This window comes from Rana temporaria, chromosome 9 (assembly GCF_905171775.1).
Source record: "Rana temporaria chromosome 9, aRanTem1.1, whole genome shotgun sequence".
In the NCBI taxonomy this organism is placed as follows: domain Eukaryota; kingdom Metazoa; phylum Chordata; class Amphibia; order Anura; family Ranidae; genus Rana; species Rana temporaria.
The window spans coordinates 117,252,075-117,275,293 of record NC_053497.1 but is presented as its reverse complement, the minus strand read 5'-3'; the positions used below and the strand labels follow the sequence as shown (position 1 = coordinate 117,275,293).

The window sequence follows — 23,219 nt, the reverse complement described above, 5'->3', positions numbered from 1 at the left end:
ACACATAGTATGACTAAGAAACTGTTGTATTGTTATGACTCTTATTTGTGCTTTATTGTGTATCTTTGAAAAATACAATAAAAAACATTTGGAAAAAAAAAAAAAGTGCATTTTATATACATCTATATAGATCAGATCAAAATGAGGGACAAATGAGTATAATGAGGGACAGAGGGACATTGCTCCAAATCAGGGACAGTCCCTCGAAATCAGGGACAGTTGGGAGGTATGGTTAAGGCAGTGCTGGAAAATAATAGTGGACACACAAAATATTGACACTTTGGCAGGGGTCAAGTCCTGGGGAAAAAAGTGTGGGAACTCCCACCCATGATCCACTCCCCCACCCAAAAAAAAAATGATAGGCTCATATGCATAATTACTAAACCACATGTTTTTTTTTTGATCCACTGTACCTTAGTAATCTTTTATGTTACTGGCCGCTTCCTGTGTATGGATTCATCGGGTAGTGTGCGGGTATTCCGTCACTTCCTCGATGCCGCAATGTCTCCTGGGAGCGTTTGTCATTGTTCCCAGGAGACATTGCAGAGGTCTGCCTTGAGTTATTGCAGTATTTAGAAAGAACTTTAAGTTCATTCTAAATCCCGTGATAACTCGCGGCAGGCCTCCGCAATGTCTCCTGGGAACAATGACAAAAGCTCCCAGGAGACATTGCGGCATCGAGGAAGTGACGGAATGAATCCATATACAGGAAGCGGCCAGTAACATAAAGGATTACTAAGGTTCGCCTGCCCCTGACAGTGACTCGAGCTGGTCATCACCGCTTAGTAAAGGAATGGCTCGGGCGGCTCGGCTGCTCTAGTCATGCAAAGGGAACTGCGTTCCTGCTGTGAAAAAAGTGCAGGGACTCCGTTCCCACGCGTTCCCGCAGGACTTGAGCCCTGCACTTTGGGCCCAATTTGGACATTTTCACTTAGGGGTGTACTCACTTTTGTTGCCAGCGGTTTAGACATTAATGGCTGTGTGTTGAGTTATTTTGAGGGGACAGCAAATTTACACGGTTATACAAGCTGTACACTCACTACTTTACATTGTAGCAAAGTGTCATTTCTTCAGTGTTGTCACGTGAAAAGATATAATAAAATATTTACAAAAATGTGAGAGGTGTACTCACTTTTGTGAGCTACTGTGTGTGTGTGTGTATGTATATATATATATATATATATATATATATATATATATATATATATATATATATAATAAATATACTGTACATATAAAAAAACATATATGGTGTGTCCTCTATTTTATATTAAAGTAGAGTTCTGCCCCCCTCCTCAAAAAAATTTAAAGTCAGCAACTACAAATACTGTAGCTGCTGACTTTTAATATTAGGACACTTGCCTGTCCAGGGATCCCACCATGTTGGCACCCCAGCCAATTTTCGAACCGGCAGTAAAGCCTTTCACGTTCACAGCCAGTTCCCTACTGCGCATGTGCGAAGCATGCTGCACTTTCTAACTGGCGCGGCGGCAGGCTAAGGAGGAGGAGGGCCGAACTTCCGAGGGAACTCACCGCGGTGGAGTTTCACAAAAGTATGGATGAGTAACTGTCAAAAACAAGTACCCATTCCCCCTCTCTCCCCTGAAAGGTGCCAAATGTGGCACCGGAGGAGGGGAGAAAGAAGATAAGCGGAGCTTCCACTTTTGGTAGTTCTTCATATAGATTTGACATATTGTTCATGTTCATGTACAGTGGTGCCTGTCCTGTGTGGGTGATCATCATTTTCCCCCCCCCTGTGTACAGCTCTGGAAGAGATGCAAAAAGAGTTGCAGGATCTAGTGAAATACGGAGAAAACGCGGAGGAGGAACTCCAGGGGGGTAAGTTTTCATTCTAACCAAGTATTACAATTTTGCAGGAAAAAATCAATAATTTCAAGGTCAGTGAAACTTAGCCCATGTTCACACCGGTGCGATTTGTTATGTGATTTTAGAGTTCCATATCGCATTACAGGTCGCACCGCATTTCCGGCAATGGAATAGTTTAAATTGCCGCGACTCATGTCGCAGCGACTTTGAAAAAGGTTCCTGCACTACTTTTTTATTTCATTACGACTTGCATAGACTTCTGTTAAACAAAGTCGCAATGAAATCGGAGGTGCAAATCGCACTGATCTGCGGCTTTGAAATCGTGCTGAAGTAGCGTTATTTTCAAAGCCACACTTGCATGAACCAGGGCTAAGCCTAGGTTCACAGATATGAATTGCACGTTCACTTTGCATGCAGCAATTTATGGAACTCACCGCAAACCAGATCGAATGGCAATTTTGTACCATGCGATTTTGTGCAGGCAAATTCACTGTATTTGCGACCTGCGTTTGTGGTGTGGTTAAGACTATACTGATACCTGCTGCAGGTCACAAGGGCAGTGTAATTATAATGCGGTGGGAGAAACACGTGGGGTTCGTGGGTTTCTCACATTGCATTCTAGTTTACATTTTGCGATATCCTTATTCTTCAAAAATAATACATACACTTTAAATCCCATAATCCCTAGTCCATCTAGGGCAGTGGTTCTCAACCTGGGGGTCGGGACCCCCTCGGGGGTCAAATGATGATTTGCTAGGGGTCAACAAATCCTGGGCTGTTCCTGAAGCCTGCACTGTTCTCCCAGGAAGGGAGATAATAAGAGGGGGAGGAACAAAGAAAAAGGGAGGGAAAGGAAAAAAAAATAGAGAGCAAGAAAGACAGTTAGAGAGAAAGATGGGGGAAAAAAAACAAGGAACTAGGATAGAGAGAGATAAAAGGGAAAGAAAGGAGAACAAAGAGAGTGGTACATTCTAAAATGTACCATAAGGGGTTTTATTACTGTACAAGTAGAAAGGAGCACTAAATGTCTGTGGGTTGGGGGTGCAAATTCCTTTTCTTGCCTTGGGTGCTTTCAACCCACGCTATGAAAATTATTTTACTGTTAGGGGTCCCCACAACTTGGGAAATTTTATCAAGGGGTCACGGCACTAGAAGGTTGAGAACCACTGATCTAGGGAGTGAGCAAGGGACAAGGCTGAGAGCAATAGAAGGTACTTTTCTGAGTTAGGAATTGAAATTTAGATATTTTAACCACTTCCATATATCCACATATTTTGGCACTTCTCTCCTACATGCATAAATCATATTTTTTTTGTTAGAAAATTACTCAGAACCCCCAAACACTATATATGTTTTTTTAGCAGACACCCTAGGGAATAAAATGCCGGCCATTGCAACTTTTTATCTCGCACAGTATTTGCGCAATAATTTTTCAAACGTTTTGTTTTGTGAATTAAAAAATAACAAAACAGTAAAGTTAGCCCAATTTTTTTATATAATGTAAAAGATGAAGTTACGCCGAGTAAATAGATACCTAACATGTCACGCTTTAAAATTGAGCACACTCATGGAATGGCACCAAACGTCAGTACTTAAAAATCTCCATAGGCGTCGCTTATTTTTTTTTTTACAAGTTACAAATTTAGAGTTACAGAGGAGGTCTAGTGCTAGAATTGTTGCTGGCGCTCTAACGCACGCGGCGATACCTCACATGTGTGGTTTGAACAGTGTTTACATATGTGGGCGGGACTTACGTGTGTGTTCGCTTCTAAACGCGAGCTACCGGGGATAGGGGCGTTACATTTTTTTTTTTATTATTTTATTTTTTATTTTACTCAATTTCTTCTATTTTTACACTTTTTTTTTTTTTATCACTTTTATTCCTATTACAAGGAATGTAAACATCCCTTGTAATATGAATGGTTTGTTACAGGTACTCTTTATGGAGAGATGCAGGGTCAATAAGACCCCATATCTCTCCTCCAGGCTGGAAAGCATTAGATTGTGAAAAAAAATTCACCAATCTAATGCTTTCAGCCGCGATTGCGGCTGTGTTTACATTCCAGGACCCGGGCGTGACGTCATAACATCGCGCCCGGGCCTCCGACGATCATAGAGATGACTGGTGACCATCTGGTCACCAGTCTACTCTATGGTTTCCATCGGACGCCGGCGGATCGTTTCTCCAGGTCTCCGATGGCAAAGGAGAGCCCGGAGAAGCACCGGATGGCGGCGGGAGGGGGGTGCGTCCCCTCCCGCCGCCTATAAGAACGATCAAGCGGCGGAACCGCCACTATGATCGTTCTTATGGTGCAGGGATTCGTCGGCTGAGGAGATGGATATCTGAATGATGCCTGTGGCTGCAGGCATCGTTCAGATATCCCCACTGAAAGTCCAGGACGTCATATGACATCACTGGGCTGGAAGTGGTTAAAGAGTTTTATATATTTTTTTTAACCCTGCACTCCACTTTTAAACTCAGGTGGCTGAGCCATTTTTGCAATTTTTCCAATTGCTTTTTTTAATTTAATAATTGTGACTGCACCTGAAGCCGGTAGGTAGCCACGGAGGATTGGGGTTATCGGGGGAGGGGGGGTTGGATCTGAGGTACTACGTGGGAGAGGGGGTGAATTAGCAGGGGAATAGGACAGAAGAGTGGGGGAGAGCCATTTAAAAGCAGAACAGAGGCTCGGGATGGAGAGGCTGAAGACGGAAGCAACGGCATCAGCATCGGCGGGGGGGGGGGGGATGGGGGGGGTTCACGTTTGAGGTAAATAGCTCTGATCAGTGGCTTTTTAGCTGCTAATCAGAGCAATCTGTTTTGTAAAAGGTCATGGTCACTGAAGTGACCATGAGCTTATATCAGAAGGAGAAATGCCAGGTCCATACAGCATACAGACTTAGCAGCAGGCAGCAAAAGGGTTAAACCAGAGTTTAGTGTTAAGGTAACACACAAATGGTATAAGGTGGCATTTTTTTTTTTTAGAGAGAGAGACCTTAAAGTGGTTGTAAACCTACTTTTTTTACTTTTACCTACAGGTAAGCCTATAATAAGGCTTACCTGTAGGTATAAAGAATATCTCCTAAACCTGTACGGTTTAGGAGATATTCCCCTCGCAATGCGCCGCTGATTGCAGCGGCGCATGCGCAGGAGGGAATCCACGGCGAAAGCCGCCGACCCTTGCCGATTTGAAATCTCCCGCGCGCACGCGCGCGAGTGACGTCATCGCCGCTCCAGTCAATCACAGCGCTGGAGCGGCGATACCCGGAAGACACGCCGGAGCAAGATGACATCTCGCTCGGCGTGGACCAGGTAAGTGTTCTTCACCTCGTTCCGAGGTAAGTATTTCATAATCAGCTAGTATGCGGTGCATACTAGCTGATTATGCCTTTTGCCTTGCAGGTTTGAAAAAAAAAATTGTTTATGCGGTTTACAACCGCTTTAAGTTCATTAGATTGTGCCTACATGTCCAACCATTCTCTAAAGTGTATGGCAGACTTTAGGTGTGACAGACTTTTGGTTATTTAGCACCACACAATGTCACTAATAGTGGCTCCAAAGTTCTCTACAATGTAACAACCTCAGATCCTGATGAAAATTGGACTAAATTGGACCCAGCCTTATTTTTGTTACATGTCTCAAACATACCGGGGAAAACATATTGTAAATTAGTTTTGTGCCATCTTATCAATGCTGCTAGATCATGTAGCGTACGGCAGTGGAGAGATACAAGCCCCCCGACAATTCTCACATGGGTGACGTGAATTGAAGAGGTGAATAGGATGGAGGATTTGTTATTATCGGCTGAAAATCGAAAGGAGACATATTTAGAAACTTGGGGCCAATGGAATACATTTAAATTCTCGGAGGAAGGGAGTTCCCTTTTTGCTCCTGAGAGTATTTGAAAAAGAGAGTAGTGGGGGGCCTTAGGGGTGCCCTCACTACCCTGGATGATGGTATAGTAAACTCAGCTTTACCTCTTTACATTTCCCCTTGAACTCCGACTCCGCCTCCTTCTCCCCTATCAGTGTCTTTTTTTTTTCTTCTTTTCTCTTTCTATTATTTTTCCCTTTTTGTTTTTTAGAAATTCTTTCCCTCATGGGGCTTTTTACTTTCTCCTTCTTCCCCTTCAGATATGTAGAGGTTTTTATTCTTAGTAAAGTATGTTGTCAGGGCATAAATAACAGGTACTTCAAACTACACCTCCAGTGCCAAAAACCATATTGTCCACACACTAAAAAAGCCCCCCGTATGGCCAACCTCTTTATGGCCAAATGGGAGGAGGATGTGGTCTTGAATGAACGCAGACTAGAATGTGGAAACAATTTATTGATGACATTTTTTTTATATGGGTGGCGGCTGAATCCTCTGCTGTTTTGTATTTAAATTATTTGAATGATGACAGCAGGGGCATTCAACTCAGTTAATGTTCTGGACTTAAAGATCTCTATTGTAGATGATACTATTATAACGTCCACCTTCTTCAAAAATAGGGACAGGAATGGCTATATCCCAATGGATTCATGCCATCACCCATCGTGGCTGTCAGCTGTGTCTAAGGGGCAATTTCTGCACCTTAGGTGGAAATGCACTCTAATGCCGCGTACACACGATTGGTCCATCCGATGAGAACGGACCAATGGACCGTTTTCATTGGTCAACCGATGAAGCTGACTGATGGTCCTTCGCGCCTACACCATTGGTTAAAAAAACGATTGTGTCAGAACACGTTGACGTAAAACACGACGTGCTGAAAAAAACCGAAGTTCAATGCTTCCAAGCATGCGTCGACTTGATTCGGAGCATGCATGGATTTTTAACCGATGGTCGTGCCTACTAACGATCGTTTTTTTTCTATCGGTTAGGAATCCATCGGTTAAATTTAAAACAAGTTGGCTTTTTTTTAACCGATGGTTAAATAACCGATGGCGCCCACACACGATCGGTTTTGACCGATGGTCCATCAGACCATTCTCATCGGTTTAACCGATCGTGTGTACGCGGCAAAAAAGAGTCAATGGTCCTAAGGTCCATATTTATGGATAAAGGGTATGATGAAGGGATACTCGATAGCATCATTCAGGAACTGGGTGATCATGATCGAGATACACTCATCTCTAATGGCACCTGTCCAGATAGGGAAACACGGGGCTTTCGTCTGGCATTTCCTATGACCTACTCCTGTCAACATCATACCATTAGGGGCATTTTAATCAGACATTGGCTGGTCCTGATGACTGACCACATCTTGGGACCATTGTTACTGAACAACCCCATGGTCATCTTAAAGGGAACTAATAATCTGAGGAACAGGGAGGTGCCAAATGTAACATCTCATCATTGAGGCCTCAATTTTTCACGGAAATTAAAAGTTACTATTTCTGTGGGAAATGTAGGGCGTGCCATATTAATATCCTGACAGGTAGGAAAGTAACTAGTTTCAAGTCCTATGATATACAATCTTTCATCTCTTGCTCAACACAGCATGTGGTGTATTTAATTAGATTCCCTTGTGGCCTTGATTAGGTGGGCCGTACAATACGGGCCTTAAGTGTCAGGTCAGGAGAAATTTTTTCAAACATCATAAAGGTTTTCCCTGGACATAGTGGGGTAGATCCACAAACAAAGTACGCTGGCGTATCTATTGATACGCCGGCGTAATTTCAAAATTCGCGCGTCGTATCTTTGTTTTGAATCCTCAAAACAAGATACAACGGCATCTGGGTTAGATCCGATATCATCGTACGCCTTCGGATCTTAGATGCAATTTTTCGACGTCCGCTAGGTGGTGTTCCCGTCGTAATCCACGTCGAGTATGCAAATTAGCTATTTCCAACGATCCACGAACGTACGAGCGGCCGTCGCATTTTTTTCCGGCGTTTCCGTTCGGCTTTTTCCGGCGTATAGTTAAAGCTGCTATCTGGTGGCGTACTCAATGTTAAGTATGGCCTTCGTTCCCGCGTATAATTTTGAAAATTTTACGTCGTTTGCGTAAGTCGTCCGTGAATGGGGCTGGACGCCATTTACGTTCATGTCGAAAACAATGACGTCCTTGCGACGTCATTTGGAGCAATGCACCCTGGGAGTTTTGAAGGACGGGGCATGCGCAGTTCGTCCGGCGCGGGGACGCGCTTCATTTAAATGAAACACGCCCCCTACCCGCCCAATTTGAATTCTGCGCCCTTACGCCGTGAGAGATACACTACGCCGCCGTAACTTACGGCACAAATTCTTTCAGGATTCAAAGAAAAGTAAGTTACAGCGGCGTAGCGTATCTCACATACGCTGCGCCCACGCAGATGTATGTGGATCTGCCCCTGTGTGTCTAGGCACTATGCCCTTAAAGTGGTTGTAAACCCTTTTTTATGACTTTATGCTACAGGTAAGCCTATATTAAGGCTTAACTGTAGCTACCAAGGATATCTCCTAAACCTGCATGGTTTTGGAGCTATAACCCCCTGTGTCTGCATGTGCCAAAGTCATCGGCACATGCGCACTGGGGCAAACTGAAGCAACAACACCTATGTGCCGCTGCTTCAGTCTTTGTGCCGTTACCGGTGGCTCCCGGAGGTAGTAATACATAATGAGCTAGTATTCTATGCATACTAGCTCATTATGTCTTTGTCTTGCAGGGTGTTTTTTTTTTGAGGGGGGGTTTACTTCCTTTTTAAACATTTATAAAAACCTGTCAGGTACAACTTTTATAGCCCTTGAGAAATATATCCCCCATTGGAGGGGTGGTGATCCTAAGGCCCCATACTCACGAGCAAACATGTCTGCTGAAACTGGCCCGCAGGCCAGTTTCAGCAGACATGTTTGGTCGTGTGTGGGCGTGAGCGGGCCGAATTCCAGCAAACATTTGCCCGCCGGGCCTTTTCCCAGCAGACAAATATTCCTGGACTTGTTTTAAAACAGTCCGCTGGAATTCTGCCCGCTCGGACATGTACGGTCGTCAGTACAGACCTACCGTACATGTCCAGGCGCCCGCCGTCCCTCGCATGCGTCGAATGACTTCGACGCATGCGTGGAAGCATTTTAAAGGCGGGCCGCCCACGTCGCCGCGTCATTGTCGCGGCGACACCGCGTCATCGACGCGGCGACACCGCGGACACGCCCCGCGTATTGTTTACGCGCGGACTTCTGTACGATGGTGTGTACAACCATCGTACAGAAGCCCTCTGGCAGACATGTATGGTGAAAACGGTCCGACGGACCGCTTTCACCATACATGTTTGGTCGTGAGTACCCGGCCTCAGAGGTCTATTTCGAGTGTGGAAACAAGTTGTATTTACCAGTTAAAATCGTACTCCCCTATATATTAACTGTTACATCAATAATAGTTGAGATTCCAATATTGATTACGTTTGAGTGTGTGATAATTTTCTTTATAGGGGTCTTAGGTAATCTTGAGGTTCTGTTTACTATTTATTCTATATCAATTGTTAGCCTGGGAGGATTCCTTATTATGAATTTAAGAGGGTCTTAATTTACGGTAGGTTAAATTGGTTTGAATTTATGGGGATGTGTCAAATTTTAACATATTCAAACATATTTTATAAAGGTCCTCTAGGGGGCGTTATGATTGGGCTTAGGTTGTTGTACTAGGTATAGCTCCGATTGAGGCCGGACTGCCTTCTTTTATGTGACAATGGGGCGGGAACAGAATACTCCCTGATGTAAATATTAATTTATTTTTAAATTAAATATTTTGTACTTTTATTGTGCTTATTATTACCCGGGAAGATGATTTATATGTAGTTCAAAGTAGGAGCTGGTTCACAACAACCCTTATAGAGACGGTGGGGGAGAGTGCTTTTCCAGATCCTCCACTATATCTATGTGTAGGGGTTACAAGTGAATGGCTATGTGTAACACAGCACTTTATGTGGCAATGTATGACTTCTGACTTCTTTACTGCGATTAGACTCCCATCTTGTGACTCCTTTTGGTATAACACTCATGGGGACTTGTCTCCTGGAATGTCAGGGAACTGAATTCCAAATAGTACTTAAATATTTACGCACCCACCAGGGGCAGACTGACAACTCATGGGGCCCCCGGGCAATAGAAGATTATGGGGCCCCTGGGCTTATAGATGGCCATCACGCCAGGAGGCAGTGCAGAGGCGGGCAGCTAAAATATCTGGATTTTCACATCAAAAGCATGTCAGTTTCGGACATATCAGGGACAGATGTAAAAAAAACACAGATTTTTACATACTGTCCCTGGTTTTACTGAGCCTGGCAACCTTGATGGGGCCCCCTAGTGGCATTGGGCCCCCTAGTGGCATGGGGCCCTCGGGCAGTGTCCGAGTGACTCAATGGTCAGTCCGCCCCTGGCATCCACCGCCCCTTATCATGTTTCTTCAAGAAACACATCTTTTAGGAAATGCAATTTTAGCACTTAAACACCCGTGGATTCAGCGAGCTATACATGCCACTTACTCATCTTATGCCAGGGGAGTTACAAACCTCCTACACAAATCTCTGCCTTGTAATATTGAAGTGGTTGTTTACGGATCCAGGTGGGAGATCTGCTATGGTAGTGTTGGAAATACAGGCGTGCCATATAGCATTCGTAAATGTGTATATCCCACCCCCTTTCTCCAGTGGGCTTCTCTATGAAATGCTAGATAAACTAGCTACCTTGACCCCTGTGAAAATCCTAATGGCTGGGGACTTCAATAATATCCTGGATTAAACATTATATACTTCAAATCTGCGGCGTGCACATAATCCGGAGCTAGTTCATTGGGTAGCTTCTGCGGGGCTGACGGAATTATGGAGGTAAAGCTACTCTCATCTGTCCCTGGTACATGATTCCTCCTCCAGAATTGACCTAGCATTTTCCTCTTCAGACTTGGTGCCATTGAAATTGGAGGCCTCCTATTTGCCAGGGGGCATGTCCAGGGCATCTTTAATATTGATTGGACCCTGTGTCAACATTTTATTGCCCCCCCCCCCCCCCAGCTAGACTCAAAATTAGTTTACTGCAGCAGATCAAGTAGCGAGTGTGATTGGCTGCCAGAGATTACAACACATCATTACAGCTCGCTGATTAGTTGCTAGAGGTTACAGAACATCATTTTTCCTGCACACCCATCAAACCGTTAGAGGTGTGATGCACCTGGAGTTTATGCACACCTCGTGGCATTGCCCGCACGTCCGGCAGTTCTGGGTGGGGGTGATGGACTGTGTTAAGTTGGTCACTACGATCACCATAAAACCATCTCTAGAAGTCTGTCTGTTGGACTTGGTGGACACGTTAGCACCTAAAAATGCGATCTGTACTTTGCGGCGGCTGCTCTCTGGGCGGCTGCTCTCTGGGATACACACAGTTCCCAGAAGGCAGAGCGCTCCATTGACCAGAAGGAGGATGCGGAAGAAGACCAACCGTGGATAAGTAAGAGGCAGATTAGGAACATCCGCATAGCAACAGGTATTTCGGGTGAGTATAAAAAAAAGAATTTGTTTACATTTTAAAAAAAAATTTGCAGCATTTTCCTGTATTTTTTTTTTCAGGGAGTGCATATTGGTGGTTTTCCAGTGGTGATATCACGTATGACGAAATGTGTTGGAAAGAGATATGCACACACGCTACCACACATTCGCGATTGATGGTAGGCCATCTTGCTTCCTGGAACAACGACCAATTTTATTATACGCTTGTTTTTAAGCTACCCGGTGTGAGTGTTACTCTTGTTTTTACTAATAAATAGTCTAAACAATATTATGCCATGTGGATTATCCCTTTATTACATGTCTGGTGTTCCGTGACTACCCCGGAGGGGGAGTTTTATTCAGAGGGTTTTACTCCCTGGTTTGAGCCATTCACCTCTATGGCGCATATCCAGTGACAAGTGCGGATGCATGGTAGGTCTGGATCCTTCGGCATGGATATTGTAATTGAGCACATTTGGCCACTCTCATTAGGGGGTTGCATGTCCTCTGATAAGCGCGGCTATATTTATTTTGATTGGTGACAGTTATTCTATCCTACGTTCATCACTCCCACCGCTGGAGGGACTTTTTTCATCCTGAGTGCTTGTTCGTATGCAATAGCAACAATTGCTCTTGGACACTTCTATGGAATTTTATTTATTGTGTGTGTGTATATATATATATATATATATATATATATATATGTGTATTGTAAGGGGTTAGCTCGGTAGCGGGGGTGTGTGACCCTCTGGGTGGGTTCACTACACACTGAATTATACAGAGAAACAGCCGAAGACGGTTGAAAACAAAGATTTTGGTTTATTCTTCCATCTTGCTGGAAACAAGTGCAAGCATCCAAACAGCATTAACAAAATCAAACATAAAATAAACCCTGGCCACTTGGGGCATCTACCTTCACCACACAGGAACCTATCTATGGAGTCTAGCTAGCACAGCCTACTGCTGGGCCGACACTGCTGGTCCTACAGCAGAAAAACAAAATAGTCTTTTTGATTTTTATCACACAGATAAATCAACAGCACCTCACCTCTTCAGAAGTATTTCAGTTCACTGCACTCCTTCACTCAGAAAGCCTCAGGATGCAGCAGTTAGTAGTAATCCTCTGGATTACTTATAGAGGCCTTAATTGCCTCATTCTGAACAGCTGAAGTTTTCCAACGCCCTTAAATCTTTCTGGCTACTTCTGCAGCCGACACCTAATAATTTGTGTATTGTCTGAACAAGGCAGAAATGTATCTCCCGTCTGTGACAACACCCACAGATTTACCTGACATCCTGTCACATACCCCCCCCTCTTGTTTCAACCCTAGGGTTGGGACACAGGTTGCCAGGCAGGCATGCACTTGGGGCAACCCATCTGCATTCCCCATTTTAGCACGGGGGCGATGTGTTACCACACAACTAAATTCCTGGAGGGCCAGGAACCACCTATTTATTCTCCTATTGGTCTCTTTGTTCTGTGCCATCCACTTCACCGGGGCATGATCCGTCACCAGTTCAAACTGTCTACCCACGAGGTAGTACCGGAGAGAATCCAAAGCCCATTTCACCGCCAAGCACTCTTTCTCAATGGTGGCATAATTCTCCTCATGGGCCTTCAACTTTCGGCTGAGGTACATAACAGGGTATTCCTCCCCCTTGATAATCTGAGACAGTACAGCTCCTAAACCCACATTTGACGCATCTGTCTGAACCACAAAGTCCCTTGAAAAATCAGGCGAATTTAAAACTGGCTGACTACATAAGGCCTGTTTTAAAGCCTGAAAAGCTGTTTTTGCTTCGGGAGTCCATTTGGTCATGACAGACTCCTTCCCTTTGGTCAAATTGGTCAGGGGAGCAGCCTGTGAGGCAAAATGGGGGATAAAGCGGCGATAATAGCCCGCGATCCCCAAAAATGCACAAACCTGTTTCTTGTTGGTGGGACGTGGCCAATCCTGAATAGCCTCAACTTTGTTTATTTGGGGCTTGATTAGACCTCTTCCAATGGTATACCCCAGATACTTTGCCTCTTCTAACCCAAGGGTACATTTTTTTGGATTGGCTGTAAACCCGGCTTTCCAGATGGAATCCAACACAGCCTGAACTTTTGGCAAGTGTGATTCCCAATCCTCCCAATGAGGTATGCAGCAGCATAGGCTCGATGAGGCAGAAGGGTCTTATCCATGGTGCGTTGAAATGTGGCGGGAGCATTCAGTAACCCAAAAGGCATCCTCCGATATTGGAAAGATCCGTCTGGAGTTACAAATGCTGTTTTTTCCCTGGCCGACTCCGAGAGAGGAATTTGCCAATAACCCTTGGTCAGGTCTAACGTCGTCATGTACCGGTTATTGCCTAGGCGATCAATCAGTTCATCTGATTTGATTCAGGCGGCGAAAGTCATTACAAAACCGCCAACTTCCATCTGGTTTGGGCACTAAGACAATGGGACTGGACCAATCACTGTCAGAGAACTCCTGTGAGACGTTTTGCACACAGACGTGCGCAAGCGCATAGCCTTTGCCATAGAATGGCACACAGGCACTCGCATGCGTGCCAGAGCTCGCAATTGCGGGCACGCATGTACACAGACGCGGGCACGCGCGCACACGTATGAGTCTAATTACGCTTGGCGCCAGACAGCCTATTTAAAGGGAGTCTGGGCTCTTGTGCTTTGCTGACTGATCTTCAGCTGTGTTCCTGAGTCTTGCTCTGATCCTGTGTGTTTTCCTAGCATTTTGACCCGGCTTGTTCTTGACCTTGGCTCTGTGTTCTGATCCTGTACTGATGTCCATCCCTGACCCGGCTCCGTTCCTGACTCTGGCTCTGTCTATGATTTGGTACCTCACTGCCCGCCTGCTGACGAACCTGGCTATTCCTGAGACCTTGCTCCTGTCTATGTTCCTGGTTGCTGTTATCCCTCGGTTACCTGCCTGGCTGTTACCTGTTCCTGCTAAGCTCAACACAGTCTGTTCCAGGCCGCTGAACCCTGCCAAGCTGTTCTCCAGGGACCTCCGGCTCCAGGCACTCGTGTCCCTCTTGTCCTTCGGCTTCCTCTGTTTCACCTTCAGCGGAACCAGGACAGGAGATATAAGAGAGGCCGACCTCATCAAATCAGTCTCCCATCCGATCCCTGACAGTATCAGTCAGCCAATAATGGAGTCTGAAAGGGAGGCCTCTCCACCCATGGACTTTTTGCAACCAATCTCTAACGCACATCGTGCAAAAGTTGCAAGCAGATCTAAGTCGCATGGATGATCGATTACCAACCAACGCAGAGACTTTGCCACTCTTAGGTTCTTCTGCTGCTACAGATGCAGCTACTCAGACGGAGGTCTACATATCCAGTGGAACCTACCCTATTCCTGAACCCCGAGTGCCCATCCCAGAACGCTTTTCTGGAGATTGCAGGAAATTTTGGACTTTTCGTAATGCATGCAAACTTTATTTTTCTCTCCTCCCAAGAACTTTCTCCATACAGTGTCAGGGTGGGATTTGTTATCTCCCTCCTTCTGAATGAGCCCCAATCCTGGGCCTTTCAGCTTCATGAGCAGCTTGATCCAGCCCTAGCCTCTATGGACTCTTTTTTCTCTGCCATGTCTCAGCTGTACACTGACCCCTTTTGTAGGCAGACTGCCGAACAAGAACTCAGCAAACTACAGCAGGGCCAGAGACCTGTGGAGGATTATGTAACAGACTTTCACCTCTGGAGTACTGATACAGAGTGGAATCAATCAGCCCTTCATCACCAGTTTCGTCTTGGTTTATCTTATGCTATTAAGGATGAACTTGCCAGAGTGGAAGTACCCCCTGTTCTGAAGGATCTAATTAACCTTGTCATTTTGATTGACCGATGGTTACGGGAACGCCAGTCTGAAAAAACCCACAGAGACTCTCCTCACCACAGATCCAAGAGTTCCATTACCTGTCTCTCCAGCGACACGACTAGCTCACCCCGAGCTCCTCCTCGGAAAAGTTTTTTGAGGTCCCCTCTGTCTGCAGCCAAACGTCTTCGTCGCCAGCACTCTGACCTCTGCCTCTACTGTGGTGATGCCGGTCACTATTTGCGCAGCTGTCCTGTACGGCCACACAAATCCCCTATCAACTGGATCCACACGATGCATCCGCCCGGACCTGACCGGGTTCACCTAACCCTTCCGTTCCATCTTCAGCTTGCTGAGAAAACCATTTCTGTCTCTGCAATCATAGACTCTGGTGCCTGTAGCTACTTTGTGGACTCTAGTTTCGCAGCTCGGCACAATCTCCCTCTTTGTACCAAAGAACAAGTGATCGTAGTACACCTTGCTGATGGCTCTGGTATCAAGTCTGGTCCAGTAACACAGGAAACGGTCCCCATCCTCTGCCTTCCTTCTACCAGTCATCAAGAGTTCCTACGTCTAGATGTCATCTCATCACCCTTGTTCCCCATCATCTTGGGTATGCCCTGGCTGAGGGCACATAATCCCAGCATCAATTGGCTTACAGGGGAGGTCCTTTTCTCTTCACCTTACTGTCTGGTACACTGTATTTCGCACAAAGTACGCACCACTACACCTCTCCTGGCCATCCAGTCTGATCGAGAAACCTCAAAACTTGTTCCTGCAGTCTATCACAAATTTCTCAATGTCTTCAATAAGAAGAATGCAGACTCTCTACCTCCTCACCGGGCCTATGATTGCCCCATAGAACTGTTGCCCGGAGCTGAGATTCCGCTTGGCCGCATCTATCCTCTTTCTGAGCCCGAATTAGAAGCCCTCCGTCACTACATTGACGAAAATTTGGAGAAGGGCTTCATCCGACATTCCACATCTCCTGCAGGGGCAGGCATCTTCTTTGTCGAAAAAAAGGATCATACCCTCAGACCCTTTGTGGATTATCGAGATCTTAACAAGATAACGGTTAAGAATCGGTACCCACTTCCCCTAATTCCGGAACTTTTTCAAAGATTGCGAGGGGCACAAGTGTTTTCTAAACTAGATCTGAGGGGTGCATACAATTTAGTCAGAATTCGTAACGGGGACAAATGGAAAACTGCATTCCGAACACGCTTTGGACACTATGAGTATCTTGTCATGCCATTTGGCCTCTGCAATGCCCCTGCCACGTTCCAACATCTGGTGAATGACATCTTCCGGGACTACTTTGATTTGTTCATTATCGTCTACCTGGACAATATTCTTATATTCTCCAGTTCTCTTGATCTTCACAGGTGTCATGTAAATAAAGTACTTGAAAGACTGCGACAACACCATCTTTACGCTAAAGCCGAGAAATGCGACTTTGAAAGACCTTCTATCCAATTCTTGGGACTTGTTATTTCTGCAGAAGGCATCTCTCTGGATCCGCAAAAAGTTGCTGCTGTGCTTGATTGGCCTGCTCCTGAAGACAAGAAAGCCATTCAACGTTTTGTAAGCTTTGCCAATTTTTATAGAAAGTTTATTTTAAAACTTTTCCGGTATCATTGCTCCTGTCACCCAGTTGACCAAACAACATACTTCTTTCAAATGGACTTCCGAGGCACAGGATGCCTTTGAAAAATTAAAGACTTTGTTCACTTCTGCCCCATTCTAAGACACCCTGACCCTGCTCTGGCCTACGTACTCGAGGTAGACGCCTCTGAAACGGCCGTTGGGGCTATACTATCCCAAAGACAGGGGGCTAAATCTTTACTCCATCCGATTGCCTTCTTCTCTAGGAAACTGAACTCTTCTGAAAAGAATTATGATGTGGGGGATCGTGAACTATTAGCCATCAAAGCCGCCCTAGAGGAATGGCGCTATCTGTTGGAAGGGGCTGCACATCCTATCCTTATTTTTACTGATCATAAAAACTTGGAATATTTAAGAACTGCCAAACACCTAAGACCCGGCAGGCCATATGGGCACTATTCTTTTCACGTTTCATTTTTCATCTTACCTTCCGCCCCGGATCCAAGAACGGTAAACCCGATGTGCTCTCGCGCATGTTCTCTGAGTCGGCCCCACCTTCTAAACCTGACACTATTTTACCTGCCAAAAACTTTCTACTCCTGCAGACAGATGTGATGTCCCAAATCAAGGAGGCAGTTGCTAATCATTCCCCTCCTCTGGATCTGCATCTTCAACCAAAGGATGGGCTCTTCTTCCACAAGGAGCAAATTTTTATTCCTGAGCAGTTTAGAGTTCATATCCTCAAGAAATGCCATGACCATCCACTTGCCGGACACTTTGGAATTCACAAAACCTCTGACCTAGTGTCCCGTTCCTTTTGGTGGCCTGATTTATTGAAAGATTGTAGAGATTATGTAAGATCCTGCTCCGTATGTCTCAGAAACAAGTCTGATCGTGCCAAGACCTGGGGGTTGTTAGAATCTCTTCCTGTACCTGAAAAACCTTGGAACATGATTTCCTTGAATGCCATTGTGGAACTCCCCCCGTCCGAAGGATTCACCACCATCTTTGTTATAGTGGATCGTTTTTCAAAAATGGCCCATTTTGTACCTCTGAAAGGAACCCCCTCTGCCTCTGAAACCGCTTCTGCATTTGTTAAGGAGATCGTGAGACTGCATGGCGTTCCAGCAAGCATAACCTCAGATCGTGGGGTACAGTTCACCTCCACATTTTGGAGGGCCCTATGTAAAGCCTTAAGTATTGAACTATGTCTTTCATCTGCTTATCACCCGCAGACCAATGGTCAGACCGAAAGGACTAATCAGTCCCTGGAGCAATACTTGAGATATTTCTCATCCTTCTCTCAGGATGATTGGGTGTCCCTACTTCCCTTGGCAGAATTTGCGTACAATAATTCTGTTCATTCTGCTATCAACCAGTCGCCCTTCTATGTTAATTATGAGTATTGCACTTGCTTTCTACCCAATGTACCCATGGAATCTTCTGTACCAGCTGTGCAAGAGAGACTGGACTTTACCACCAATAATCAACTCTTGCGAGAAACGATCCTAAAGTCACAGGCGGCTAACAAAAAATGTTTTGATAGGAAGAGAAGAGGGAACCTGAACTTGAAGCCAGGAGACAGGGTTGTTCTGTCCACAGCTAACCTAAAGTTGAAATGCTCTTCAAAGAAACTTGGCCCAAAATTTTTGGGTCCTTTTCCAATAAAAAAACAGATCAATTCTGTGGCTTTTGAATTATCCTTGCCAAGCAGTTTAAAGATCCATCCTGTGTTCCACATTTCGCTGCTCAAGCCTACGGTCTCTAACCCCTTCCCAAATCGTGGCACCGAAGCCCCTGCCCCACTACTGGTTGAAGGAAGTGAAGAATATGAGGTTGAGGCTGTTCTGGACTTTAGGAAGAGGGGAGGTCGGACTCAGTTCCTCATTAAATGGAAGGGTTATGGCCCTGAGGATATAACTCCTGGGAACCAGCCTCCAATGTTCATGCTCCCCGGTTGATACAGGCCTACCTCCAGCTTCATCCTGAAAAACGGTCTCTTGTGGGCATCCGGAGGCTGCCTCTAAGGGGGGGCAATGTCAGGGAACTCCTGTGAGACGTTTTGCACACAGACGTGCGCAAGCGCATAGCCTTTGCCGTAGAATGGCACACAGGCTCGCGCATGCGCTTTAGAGCTCGCAATTGTGGGCATGCATGTGCACAGACGCGAGCACACGTACGAGCCTAATTACGTTTGGCGCCAGACAGCCTATTTAAAGGGAGTCTGGGCTCTTGTACTTTGCTGACTGATCTTCAGCTGTGTTCCTGAGTCTTGCTCTGATCCTGTGTGTTTTCCTAGCATTTTGACCCGGCTTGTTCTTGACCTTGGCTCTGTGTTCTGATCCTGTACTGATGTCCATCCCTGACTCGGCTCCGTTCCTGACTCTGGCTCTGTCTATGATTTGGTACCTCACTGCCTGCCTGCTGACAAACCTGGCTATTCCTGAGACCTTGCTCCTGTCTATGTTCCTGGTTGCTGTTAACCCTTGGTTACCTGCCTGGCTGTTACCTGTTCCTGCTAAGCTCATCACAGTCTGTTCCAGGCCGCTGAACCCTGCCAAGCTGTTCTCCAGGGACCTCCGGCTCCAGGCACTCATGTCCCTCTTGTCCTTCGGCTTCCTCTGTTTCACCTTCAGCGGAGCCAGGACAGGAGATATAAGAGAGTTCGACCTCATCAAATCAGTCTCCCATCCGATCCCTGACAATCACTATTTGACTCTTCTATCACCCCCAGCTCAAGCATTTTTTTTACTTCCTGGCTAATTGCCTCTCGCCGGGATTCTGGAATTCTATAAGGCTTCAACTTGACCTTATCCCCTGGTGTGGTGATAATGTCATGTTCAACTCCGGGGGCCCAACCTGGCAGGTCTGAAAACTTCTCCTTATTACGGAGCACACATTCTTTAACCTCCTGTTTGCTGAGTTTTGGATAGAGTCTCCGCTATCCCAACTTCAGGGACAGCCAGGTTAAATGGAGCAGAAAATCGGGTAGTCTTAGCGACCAAGGACTCTCTATCCTTCCAGGGTTTCAGAAAGTTCACGTGATAGAGCTGCTCAGGTTTTCGTCTTCCTGGTTGGCTAATTTTATAATTCACCACCCCCATTTTCTCCAACACTTCATAGGGATCCTGCCATTTGGCTAGGAATTTACTTTCGATCATGGGAACCAACACCAAAACCCTATCACCAGGTGCAAAGGAATGGACCTGGGCCCCACGATTGTAAATCCTTTGTTGAGCCAATTGGGCTTGAGCTAAATGTTCCTTCACAATCGGCATCACTTAGGCAATTCTATCTTGCATTTGGGCCACATGTTCAATCACACTTCGTTGAGAGAAACTCTCACTCTCCCATGTTTCCCTGGCAATGTCCAGTAGGCACCGGGGGTACCTCCCATACAGTAGCTCAAACGGAGAAAACCCTGTGGACGATTGGGGAACCTCTCTTATGGCAAACATCAGATAAGGGAGCAGATAATCCCAATTCGTTCTGTCTTTATCCACCACCTTCCTCAACATTTGTTTTAAGGTTTTATTAAACCTTTCCACTAACCCATCTTTTTGAGGGTGATATACTGATGTACGTACTTGGGTCACTTTCAGGAGTTTACAAAGTTCTTTGGTCACCCTAGACATAAACAGGGTGCCCTGGTCAGTTAGGACTTCCTTAGGAAGACCCACATGGCTGAAAACCTGAAATAACTCTTTGGCAATGGTTTTAGCAGAGGTGTTTCGGAGAGAAATGGCTTCTGGGTAACGGGTGGCATAGTCCATTATTACCAAGATGTGCTGGTGCCCTCTAGTGGACTTCAGTAAGGGGCCAACCAAGTCCATGGCGATCCTCTCAAAAGGGACCTCGATAATGGGCAGGGATACCAACGGACTGCGGAAATGTGGCACGGGTGCAGTAGTCTGACACACTGGACAGGAAGAGCAGTACAATTCCACTTCCTTAGTGATCCCAGGCCAATAAAACCTCTGGGTGATCCTCTCCCGTTTTTTTCTGCTCCCAAATGTCCCCCAAGAATGTGCCCATGGACCAGTTCCAAAACCATCTTGCGGTACGGTTTAGGCACTACCAGTTGCTCAATGGTGTCCTCTATCCTCTGTGACACTCGATATAACAGGTCCCTTCCAATAATGAAGTAAGGGCGGGCAACCCTCTCATCAGGGTTAACTAACTCCCCATCTATCTTCACTACATTCTCCCGGGCACTTAGCAATGTGGGGTCGCTCAAATGCTCAGTGATGAAATTTTCTCTGTGCACCTCAAGGTCATCAAACCCTATCGGCCGCTGTTCCTCTTCTGAGGTAGCAGGCTCCTCTCTAGGGACTGGTGTTTCCCCTGCTAAGACGGAGAATGGAAACTCAGTAGAATCCTCACAGTTAGAGGTTTCTGGAGTAGATGTTTCAGGCTCAGAAGAACCACCTACTGGGGAATCTGGGCAGTCCCAGAGTTCCCACAATTTTGGGAAATCCCTTCCCACAATGGTGTCATGTGGCAGTTTGGGAACTAAACCCACCTGGTGACACAAGTTACCGAGGGAGATTTCAAAGGAAGCCGTAGTCACCGGATATTTTCGAGTGTACACAAATTACAGCCATTTTCCTAGGATGTAAGGTTTTTCCCACCAGTAGATCACTTTTCACTAAGGTGACCAGGCTACCTGAATCCAACAATGATAAAGATATAAATGTACTACAGCGCTACTAAATAATCAAATATATGACACCAAAAAAACAACCAAATAATAATCGCTGCATATGAAACAGGTGAACTAACCAAACAATAATATGATATAAATGACAATGCACAGAAAATTAACTCTAATGATGTGAAAACCTTTGCAACAGTGCAACAATGGTGCAATATACAGTGTGATACTTAATTAGTCCCAATTAGTGATGCAGTAGGTGCAGAGACCTATACACTCCCTGTGTGGAAAATTGCAAACAGAGACTTGTGTGGGGTGCGCCTCCCTGATTCCCAGTCGCTTTTCACTGGCAGGTAACGAGATCTTCCCCCGCTGATACAGCTCATGCAAAACAAGCAGAAAGAACCTGATTGCGCAATACAATAACCACCATTAGCAGATAAGACACAAGGTTCTAATGTGGGCACACTCACGAATCCCTGGACAAAAACAGGCAACAAACAAGCCGCTCAGGATGGATGTTCTCCACATTCAGACGTGTAGTCTGTCATTCCCGTTCATAGCTCCTCCCCCACGCATTACGTCACTAGACACATGACTAAGAGACTAATTAAGTATCACACTGTATATTGCACCATTGTTGCACTGTTGCAAAGGTTTTCACATCATTAGAGTTAATTTTCTGCGCATTATCATTTATATCATCTGAATCCAACAATACCACAACATCTTTACCATCTAAGCACATTCTACATAAAGGTTTCTCATTTCCCTTTACTACAGTGCATGTGGTTGCAAAAAGGGACTGTCGTGTCTCTGTCAGAAAGTCACACTGCATGGGCTCATCACCCGCTGGGCAAACCGCTGCTACATGTCCCTCTTCCCGGCAACGGTAACAAATCAACCTTCTGGTCCTCTCCTGTGGGATGGGTCTTCCAGGCCGCTCTCGCCAAACATTAGCAGTAGTCTTGATAATTCTTCTAGTTGCTTTTTGGTCCCTCTCTCCACCCCCATCCCTTGATGCAGTCTTACCTATAGGTGGGGAGGGTCTGGTCTTGGGGTGGAAAGTCTGTGCGTCTCTGGTGGAAGAGGACAAATTCTCTGTTGTTAGGTACCTTTCGACCAAGTCTACAAGTTAGTCTGCGGTTTCCGGACCACCATGGTTCACCCATTTCTGCAGGGTGTTAGGAAGAGACCTAAGAAATTTGTCCATGACTACTCGCTCCAAAATTTTTGGTCCGGACAGAGTTTCTGGCTGCAGCCATTTCCTAGCCATATGGATGAGGTCATACATCTGCGACCGAGGTGGCTTCTTCAGCTGATAACTCCAATTGTGGAACCGCTGAGCACGGACATCCAGGGTTACACCAAAACGTGCCAATATTTCCTTTTTTAACCGATCATAGTTCTTTGCGTCTGCAAGCTCCAAATCAAAATATGCCTTTTGGGCTTCTCCAGATAATAGGGCGGCCACTAGTCCAGCCCACTGTTCTTTAGGCCAACTCTCTCTTTCCGCTGCTCTCTCAAACATGGTCAGAAACATCTCAGGGTCCTCATCTGCAGTCATCTTTGGCAAAGGGTGTCTTACCCGAAAAGTCGGTATGTTACTGGCCTGACTCCCAGCCTCGGTCTGCTGTCTCTGAATCTGTGTCACGATGGCCTCCATTTGCTGCTGGTGTCTCTGTTCCAAGCCTGCAATGCTCTCTTGGTGAGCCTGTTGTTGAGCTGCAAGGCTCTCTTGGTGAGCCTGTTGTTGAGCTGCAATGCTCTCTTGGTGAACCTGTTGTTGAGCTGCGTGAGCCTGTTGTTGAGCTGTAATGCTCCGCTGCAAACCTGCATTCGTCTCCTCCATTTTGGGTTTACTTTAACTG

At 45.8% G+C, this 23,219-nt stretch overlaps 1 protein-coding gene across 1 annotated transcript in view; it reads left to right on the top strand.

The window, feature by feature from the left end:
- The window catches only part of LOC120913896 (synaptonemal complex central element protein 1-like), a 104,877-nt gene that overhangs the window by 9,166 nt on the left and 72,492 nt on the right, over window positions 1-23,219 (top strand). The window contains exon 3 of the mRNA XM_040324230.1: window positions 1,765-1,839. Within this exon, the coding sequence (XP_040180164.1) occupies window positions 1,765-1,839 (75 nt within the window). The remainder of the gene's footprint in view (window positions 1-1,764; window positions 1,840-23,219) is intronic.